The following is a 10,000-nucleotide window of genomic DNA, read 5'->3' on the forward strand; positions in this document are numbered from 1 at the left end:
TGGAAGCTCGCACTGGAATAGCCGGTTTGACGACAGAAAACAAGATTGACTAGTCCAGAAGCTCGGGCTGCGGTTGACGCGATTCGGACAGAGCCTACTTTTCTCCTCCTCAGTGAAGAAAAAGACAAAAGGGGGCTCTGCTTGCAGGGTGTTCGTAAAGTAGACGCGAATTTTAACTCCTTTTTGACAGAAGCTTAAGTCACGCACTGGGAACTCCTTGAATTTTGCGTTATTTCTTTAATAAGGAGAAAAAGGAAATTCAGTTAAAGTTATTTAAAAAACGCTCTGTGGCTTTTTCGTAAAGCGTTGTTTCTTTCGTAGTTATTTTTCTTCCATTTGTCAATAAGTTTGAATGGGCGGCGCGTTCACAAAGGAGGCGCCACTTGGTTGGAAAACTTCTTGTTGGACGTTTAATTGACTTCGAGGCTTCAGAAGATTTTTTTCTTTCAAACTTTTCCAGTCATGAATTCTCGTATTCATTTTCAATAAGGACAAAAATCAAAGTTAGACTTGGGTTTCAGTACTAAAAAGGTAAAAGATCTTTATAACTAAAAACAAAGGAAAGGAATTTTATTACCTTAATTAATCAAAGAACGCTTATTTTCAGGGGGTCCAAATCCGCGAAAGGGGGTCCAAATCCGCTAGCGTATCTGGTGCCCGTTTTTCGAAAGTTCCGAAAACTTATCGGGCTCGAAAAGCCATTTGTGAACCTACTAACCGCTTGTTCAGGAAAGCCGATCTTTTAACATGTTTTCAAGGTACTAAAAAGCAAACTGACTGTGAAGTTTGACGACTTAAAGCCTCTCGGGACTTTCGAGAAACGGGCCCCTGGGACCGAGGGGTCCTGAGTGGCTTGCGCACTCAATATCCTGGGATAAGTTGACAAAAAATGGTATTTCTGACGTTGTAGCTTCGTGGAATAGGTAGAAATAGCTATTTTGCCGGCACGGACCAGAGGCCTGGGTCCGCGTGAGAGGGATTATGGGTAGCTTTGTGAGATATGCATGCTGTTCGTTACGATTTTGAATCAGTCTAGGTCAGCACTTACTCGAGCTTCGTAATTTTATTTTGTTAATTCTGAGTTATTTGTTTTCTAGATATTTTGTGTTTGTTATTTTTTGCGTACCTCAGCCCCCAGAGTTGGTGGCACTGCAGCTGAGTTCAGCAGGTGGGGGTATACGTTCCCTTTTTTCCACTAAGTGGTTTTGGGTTTTCGTATCCGGTGGTGCCGTATTTAGGTTTTTTGCGTAGTTTGATCTTTTCCGACGGCGAGTATTACATTTAAGCGTATACTGATACGTTGATGGTGGTTTTGCAATAAACTGGCTTTGAGGTCCTCGCTGACCTATAGGCCCCTGTATCTACATCGTTGTGTGTGTGTTTCTCTGGGTAGTGTAGGCAAAATAGATGGCGTTTTGGCATCGCAAAGAACACTAAAATAAAAAAAAAAATTGGTTTGAAATTTAAAATCGTAGGCTAGTTTGCGGCAAACCGATTAGACTACTTGTCTTGTTTTGACTCGTGTATGCAACATTCCTACATACTACACTCATTATAGAAAGCTTCGAACCGAGAACAAAACTACGCCGCTTCTGTAAAATTTCGCTTATCGAAGCTAAGAAAGTATTACTTAACATCATTTTAATCAAGAAAAACCTATTTCGTATCTACTTTCAACACGTCGGCCAATGACTTCGTCAGTTGATTGCTGTGTAAAAGTTTGAATTGCTACATACTTTATGTGGTAACGCACGAAGAATTAACTCCTAACTTCTAAATCGCATATGTAAATTAATGTGTTGAAAGTAGATTTCCGAATAGGTCTGCCTCCTTTTCAAAACGAGTCTAAGTGCGAAGTTTTTCTTATGAAAATTGGTCTTCATCCATATCCAGGTGATCTGGTGACGTAATTCGGAGGACTGGGGAGAAAAATTTTAACGCCATATCCCACCGAATTCAAAATGGCAGAGGCGAGGTTAGATCTCGTCGGGTCTACTTGATGTTCATTCAGTAACAGTAGATGTGGTAGACAGGGAATGATCTGTTGAGTTTTGGCGATGGAAATACTGCAGGAAGTTTGGAAACAACACCTAAGGCCGAGCGCGGTTGTGGGATACGGCGTTTAAATTTTTCTTCCCAGTCCTCCGAATTACGTCACCAGATCACCTGGATGTAAAGTAGAACTAATTACCATCACAAAAGACTCGCTTTGAAGAAGAGGCAGACGTCAACTCGGAAATGGCCTATTTTTTGATTGCCACTGACGTCACGGCGACAATGTTGGTGGAAAGAACAATAGTGAAAAAGTCTTTTGGGATTTCGACTCTGTTATCATGCAAAATTTGAACTACTTTTTTCTATTGTTTTGGCACCAACATAGCCGTCTTATCACGTCAGTGCAATCAAAGAATAGGTTTCTCCTGATTAAAGTAAAACTACACCAGTAACCGATTTAAGTTGTCAGAAACCATTACGACGTCTGAACGATTATTTCCCCCCTTACAAAACGTCAGTGGCTATTCGTACGGGACCCGTTCACCGACTTATATTTGCTATTCATACGAGAGTCTTCGTAGAATGATTATGAACGACAAAGCCATGCAGTTTTTGAAAGCTAACCGTTTTAAAATGGGTGCCTTGACTTAAATACTCTTTTTTTCTGCGCTGTTTGAAATGAGTGCTCGGACTTAAATTCGAGGAACACAAGGCAGGTCAGATAGCTGGTGACATCGAAACGAACGAGGTATTTCGTGAAATTAAACAGGCATCAATGCCACTGTTTGATAGCTGAACTGCATATAAAAGAATTAAAGACGAGGTAAGACTTTCCGAGTGTTATTGAACCTGTAATAATCATTCTAAGAACACTCCCGTGTGAATAGGTTAGCCTGTTCCAGGCATTCGGATAGTGGAGGCGAGGGAACGAGAAAGAGCAAAAGAAATCGAGCCCAGACTCCGCTCGATTTCTTTTGCTCGTTCTCGTTCCCTCGCCTCCACTACCTGAGAGCCTGGAACAGGCTAGAATAAGTTGGTGTACGAGTCCAGTACTGATTGGAGTTTTTCACGTGACGTCATCGCCACCATGCTGGTGGATGACAACAAAGGATCGCTCATTAGCATCTTTTGTGTGTCCACCAGAAATCGTACATTTCTCTATTGTTGTTGGTGTCCCAAGAGGTTGGTTAAAAACGTCCTATAGCCACTTCGTTATAATATTGAGGACTAGAGAGCAGAAAAGAAGGCAACTTTTAAACCATTTACCCCTAAAGTGCCTCCACTCACAAGTAAAATCGTCTGGCGTCAGACAGAGCAAAAAGCTAGAAGTTTGACTCTCAGGTCGGGAAGGGCTAAGGAGGACATAGTTTTTAAGTGGACCTCGATGTTGTTAAATATAAAACAACGATTTTCAATGTTGTAGACACGTCAGCCCTTTCAGCAGAAACACGTTCTGCCTTCTTCAGTGCAAGTGTTACATGAGATGCAAATCGTTGTTTAATATTTAAAAACACCGAGGACTAGGTACAATGAATTATCTTCCAAAGACGGACGATGGACATTACATTAATTGCAAAATAGTTTCACCGCACTTAAAGTGCAAATCACTCCACATGTACATAAGAAACTAGAGATAAAACACTAAAATGTGAAGGATGAAATCTTATCCTCTTTGGAAGATCCTGAAAACTCCTGTACGTATGCAATTACAAGTTGCTGGTGCGCGACGGATCTATGATATTGATGGAGGGGAGGTACAACATTTGCATGCCAAAGGGCAACGGGAAAAATGCTCTCAAGAAAGAAATCTCAATTGCCCCCCCCCCCCACCCCACCCCCTCTTCCACCCACAGCACACTAAGAATAACCTTCTCATAAATGCAATTATGTTTTTTTAAAGGGTATGCCTTGAAGAAATGCGCTTGTCTCAAATGACTACTTCGGCCGCAAAAATAATCGGTTTTAAAGCCCTTAAATCAACAACCACACCATTTTGTTGTTAAGTTTTAAAACCCTTAATTAAATATAAAGATCACGCTTCGCATTTACGAACAATGGCTTTCTCCTGTTTTACCAAACTAAATGAAAGCTGTTTGATTTAAAGTCAGAAAACCTTAGTCAGAGTAAGAGGATTTTCGTGATTTACAATGTGAAATGATAAGAAAATGACGGGGAACGAGAAGCGCTTAGTACAAGTTTAACGAAGTCTGCCGTGCCGGTGCGTGATTAATAAATAACAATAAATGGTCAAATTCTCATTCATCTTGAAAAATCTAGATAGTACATTTTGCTGGAGAAAACATAACCGAACGAGCTCTTAAACTCGTCCCCTTAATTTAAGTTCCGCGGTGTCCAAACTGTGTGAAATAGTCGGTCATCTCGCCAACAGGAAGATTCGAGTTGCCTGTAGGCGAAATTATCTGAGGGCGAGATGACTATTCTCCCACGAAATTAAATTAGTTTCAGACTTTCTCAGTTGAGTAGCACTGAAATTTTATACCTTTAAATGTAACAAACTAGTTATTCTTAATTAATAATTTTCGCACTTCTTCCCTGTGCCGGACAAACTCTTCTTCAGGTAAAGTAGCCCGTTTCATGTATTCACAAAACTTTTCTTCAGTGAAGGAGTTAAATGTGTCTCGTGCTAGAAAGGCAAACAAACACAAAAACGCTAAATAACAAATGCGAAACGGATACTTATTGTGTCAAGAAGAACAGTCAATGGGTGTGGCCGTTTAGCAACTGAACTTGTTCAGTCGGACCTTATTCCATACAAGGAGTCACTTTTGACTTGCCACCCAATCTTACAATGTAGCACAGCTGTAGGCATTTTTTTTTCTGCCAAATTTGCTGCAAGTACACTCCCAATACGGCTGAGATCTACTATGCGCAAACTCAACGCCTTCTGCAAACATAAACAATGGGCAGACATTTGTGGGCATAACACATAAAAGCGAATTCTTACTTTCCACAGCAACAAAGCCACCAAATTCACAAACAGCCATGGGTCGATCATCTGTATCTGCATACGAACTCTTGACATTTGAACCTGTACAATTTCATGTAAAAAAAAAAGTAACTTTAGAGAGTTTCATGAGTCAGATTCTAAAGTGAAGCTAAAAACCTGAGTTAACAGTAATCAGTTAACTCCCACATAATCATGAAGATGAATAGAATATATTTGCAAATAAATTGAGATTTCGCTGCTGAATTCAGCATGAGCTGTCTTGACTTTCAAGGGAATTCAGGAGGATTGATGCAGTTTCTTACGGAAGCAGGTAAATTGTTGTCATACGTTACAATTGAACAGTTAGCCTTATTTATTTATTTATTTATTTATTTTATAGTTTTTTAAGTTATTCACCACAATTCATGGAGTGGCAGGGGAGAGGAACAGAATTTTCGTCCCAATTGACACCTAACCCCTATATCCATAGATCAGACCACAACACCGGCAACTCCATGCCCTACTGTTCTCGTCTCGCTCTTTAAGAAAACAATAAAAATTGTTGCGTGCTGGTAAATCTGCGTTTTCGTGTTATCGTTTTCTGTTATCTTAAGTTTTTAATGTTAACGATGTGAATGAACTCAGATACAAGCGATAAACGTTGAGGATTTACTTACCGATCACTGAATTTCGAGGCCAAAGGAACACTCTAAGCACAGATTCGTCATCACCCTCCAGAACAAAACCATTTTGAACGTTTTTTGACCTGCATGCGCGTCCCCGCATGATGTGAAGAGTGTGCGCCACTTCGTTGCTGATGAAATATGATGACATTTGGTGCACTTTTCTGAAATTAAAAGCCAAAGCCAGATCGTCACTGCAAAAATATTGTACAGGTGACCGTGTAAAGGTGAAATTTATCATCTTAGGCAATGAAACAGTCATTAAATCAATCAGTTTATCACTGAATCAATCAGTCAGCCAGCAAAGTTAGTGAGTCAGCCATCGCGTCAATCAGTCTGTTAGTCTGTAATTATTTGGTCAGTCAGTCGGTAAATCAGTTAGCAAGTCAGTCTGTCTGTCAATCAATTGGTCAGTGAGTCACTTAGTCAGCCAGCAAGATAGTCAATTAATACGTCAGCCATTGAGACAATCAGTCAGCCAGCCAGGCAAACAGCCAGCAAGTCGGACGGTCAATCAGTTGTGCATTCAACCAGCCAGCCAGCCAGCCAGCCAGCCAATCATGTCTGTTAGTTAGTCAGTCGATATGTGTACCGGTATGTCAGAGAGTAGGACAAGCAGAACGTATGCATTCTTAAACAGCTATAAGCGTTTTTGGTTGGTACATTGTAGTCCTCCATTACCTTGCTAGCATACTAACGTCTGTGTGGGGTCCCAATTCAAAGACAAAAGCAGTTGTTGCATAGTCCCTGACTTCAAATAGGTCTTCACAAACAGGTATTACTTCCTAAAATGAATAAAAGGAAGAGAACATCAGAGACAAAAATTTACATATGCTGATAGGCTGTGGTTGAAATTACCGGTAACTGATTAGAGTGTAATGTGAAGCACTAGTTCAAATATAAGTGCTACAAGGCCAACGTTTGCAAAAAACGTAATCCTTCCTTGTGGTTGAAATTGTTTCTTGGTTTAAAAATTGATTTCTCAAACTAGTTCAATTTTGATTTTTCTCTGTTGAATATAATTATCACAATCTAAAACAAAGGAAAAATCAAAATCGGACCGGTTTAAAAAATTTTGAAGCAGCAATAAAATTTGAGCCACAATAGATAATAATGTATTTTATTGTTTAATAGTCTTCATCATCTGTCATTAGTTTAAGTTAGAATGCATATAATTAGATGTACAATGTACACCCAGCACTGATATCGAACATGGAGTGTCCTATTGAGGTGTGGCTAAGCACTTGTTACCTTTACATACAGTATTTCCAACAATAAGGTACAGTACAGTAAGTGTTAAAGTTAGTAAATGAAGCTGTTACTTAAGGAGCAGAGTTTTGCTGGACACTTGTGACATTAAGACTCCGTGTCCGAGTTCATGTCTGCTTCCTCTTCAATGAGAGTCTAAAGTTGTGAAGTTTTTCTTATGAAAATTACAGCAGTTGTCATTCATATATGTAAAGTAGAACTAATTACCCTCACAAAAACTTTGCACTTAGACTTGCTTTGAAGAGGAAGCAGGAATAAACTCGGAAATAGCCTATTCTCTGCATTTCTACCCACTAGTGACATTGAAGTTGAGGACACGAGCAAGAGCACACTTTGTGATGCAGTTCACTGCATGCATTTGTGCACTTGCACCAGCATTTAAAATCAGGTTAAATTAAGACGGAAATTCTGGTTGGAACTTTAATATTGACCAGTTCTAATAAACAAAAAGACTATAATCGGCCATTTTACAGTTGTTTGCTCAATGACCTAGCTAGCCTATGAATGGTGCTGCGAGGCTGCCAGTGACCTTGTCTTGATAGAGACCTCAATGCTTTTATCATGTAAATTGTGTTGAACTTGTAATAATATTGTAATTAGTCTACATTAACATAAGAAAAGCACAAAGGTTTTTATCAAAACAGGGTCACCAGCAGCCTCGCTTCCATTCTTTGGCCAGGTAACTTAGCTACAACTGTAAAATGGTCAATTTAGCTGCTATCAACTGAACTTACAACTGTCTCCAGATAGGAAGGAAACTTGTTGTACCACACATGAAAATGTAAATGATTGACAGAGCAATAAGCACAAAGACTGTTGTATCCCACACGGAAACCTCTGCAGGAAGAAAGAATTGATACTAATTACTATTCTAAAAAAATTTTGTGTAAAGAAAAAAATCTCCCTATGCTTGAATTGAATGCTACTACTAGTTTACTTATTTCTTCGTACCTGTGGCTGCTCAACATTGCTGTCTCCAAACCCAGTAATATTCCCTCTTCAGTGAGGACCTAAACAGTTAACAGTGATTTTAGGTACTAAAAACTAATATCCGGAACATTAAATATTACAATGCCACTTTATCTTTCATCTTGGTGAACCCCTGCTCAAATTTGTAATAATCATATACAATGTACATTTTAGTTACAGCAGTTTAATTCACTTACGAACATGTACAGTGTATGTCATGTAATGTGTATGTTGTAAGACATTACACAGGACAGACATTCCAACTAAGTTTAAACTAACACTATTTCAATAAAGTATATGTTCACAAATACATCCCATGTTGCCCTTACCCGGCAACTGAACCTTTTTTTTTTGCTTTTTATAAGCAAAGTCATGGGACAAAAAAAATGGGCATTACTAAACCACAAAACATCGAAACGAAGCACCAAAACACCATGTGTGACTCCACCATGCATTGACAACTAAGGATGGATTTGAGATTACATATCGTTTTAGGCCTAAAACATTATTGCTCCTAATTCATTGAGATTAAGATTGGTCAGGATTCAGGTTAAGACTGAGATTAGGAACAACAATGTTTTACGCCAAATTAGGCCTAAAATGATATTTAATCTCAAATCCAACCTTTGTCAGTTAGTATTCAATGTATGGTGGGGTCATACATGGTGTTTTGGTGCTTCGTTTCGCTGTTTCGTTAACAGTTTAAATTAGTAATGTCCCAAAAAAACTTACCTCTACGTTGGGTTCATTTTCCTTCTTTTCATAGCAAAAATTCTAGTAGTGGGACTTTATCGATTTTACTCTGCCTAATGCCTTGATTTTACTTTTCACAGGGCAGTTCAGGTGTCAATAGGTTAACATCCACTCAACAGCCCAGTCAAAATGGTTTTGAGTAGTAGGCACATCTGGCCCTTGCCTGGTAGGGGGATCAGGATCATACATTTAGTAATGTGCTTGAGGTAAATAAAAAACTTTCAATTTGCAGACTTGATTAATTTTGTTTATGAGAAAATTAGAGTGGAAAAATACATTTTTCTCATGACAAATATCCAAACTGCTTTTGCAAAAAAATGGTGTAGGTTTCTTGAGTAACATATTTTGGTGTTGTTAGCTAAGTGTTAGTTAAGTCTTTTGATCTGTAAAGTGTATTTTGATGTTTGTATCAATGGCTGAGTTAAAATTAATTAAAAGAATAAATTGTAAAAAAATGCTGATGTTGTCTTGCCTTGGTCTTTTATACAATGTAGCTGCCAGACAATTTTGCCTGTAAACGGGGAACACCTTTGAGCAGAAGGTTCAATGTAGCAAGTGATTGTTTTACAGTACTGTACCTGTGGGAGACCTGAATTAACACTTGGAGCCAACAATGAGTGGCCATACTCCATTGGACTGAGGTTTATCAACATAATATGATGGTCATCACTGCCAAGAGCTGACATGGGTCTGTTCTTAGGACAAAGCTCAAATAATACCTGTATGAAACAGACATTTATTTATAAGGAAATAACATCATCATTTAATCAATGAATGTGAATTTGATTGACCATAACATTTGGGCTTCAAATTTTGCAAGGAATGTACATTCAAGGAGGTTATCAGCTCATCAGAACCATTCCTGATTGTCATGCAATATTCTATCAGTTTTTGGTGGCAAATATTTCATCATTGACCAAAAATGCTTGATTTGCAGAGATAAGAAATATCATGCTGTAAAAAAGAATGACACCAGCAAAGATTCCTAAAAACTACTGTAATTACATGTAGAAGGAGGTGGGGATTTATTTACCTTAATTCCCCCCCCTCCCCCCCCCTCCCCCAACCAAGATCTCTGAAGTGGGGATTTACTTATCCGGTACCTTCCCCCCCCCCCCCCCCCCCCCTTCTTCAAGATCTCTGAACAGGACACAGACTTTCTTTCAGATGTACACGTTAGTTGATTCTACAGTATTCATGTAGACCTGGCTCCAGTTGTTCAAAAGGAGGATAACACTTAACTATCCACTGGATAAATCACTATCCATTAGCAGAATTGGTTTTGCTATTACTTATCCACCGGATAGTGATTTATCCAGCAGATAGCACTATCCATCATTTCAACAACTGGGGCCTGAAGAATAGATTAATGCTTCTTGTACAA

The 10,000-nt window shown here is 39.0% G+C and overlaps 1 protein-coding gene across 2 annotated transcripts in view; it reads right to left on the bottom strand.

Annotated features, from left to right (window-relative positions):
• Positions 1 to 3,986: 3,986 nt before the first annotated feature.
• Positions 3,987 to 10,000, bottom strand: part of LOC138047208 (GDP-D-glucose phosphorylase 1-like) — a 10,502-nt gene continuing 4,488 nt past the window's right edge. The window contains exons 5-11 of one of the 2 annotated variants that reach the window (XM_068893951.1): positions 9,195 to 9,335; positions 7,846 to 7,904; positions 7,629 to 7,731; positions 6,307 to 6,410; positions 5,620 to 5,789; positions 4,961 to 5,044; positions 3,987 to 4,639 (exon numbers count right to left, since the gene is read on the bottom strand). In XM_068893951.1, the coding sequence (XP_068750052.1) occupies positions 4,512 to 4,639; positions 4,961 to 5,044; positions 5,620 to 5,789; positions 6,307 to 6,410; positions 7,629 to 7,731; positions 7,846 to 7,904; positions 9,195 to 9,335 (789 nt within the window). In that variant the 3' untranslated portion in view covers positions 3,987 to 4,511. The remainder of the gene's footprint in view (positions 4,640 to 4,960; positions 5,045 to 5,619; positions 5,790 to 6,306; positions 6,411 to 7,628; positions 7,732 to 7,845; positions 7,905 to 9,194; positions 9,336 to 10,000) is intronic. The other variant, XM_068893952.1, reaches the window with a different exon arrangement.

This window comes from Montipora capricornis, chromosome 4, assembly GCF_036669925.1.
Source record: "Montipora capricornis isolate CH-2021 chromosome 4, ASM3666992v2, whole genome shotgun sequence".
NCBI lineage: Eukaryota > Metazoa > Cnidaria > Anthozoa > Scleractinia > Acroporidae > Montipora > Montipora capricornis.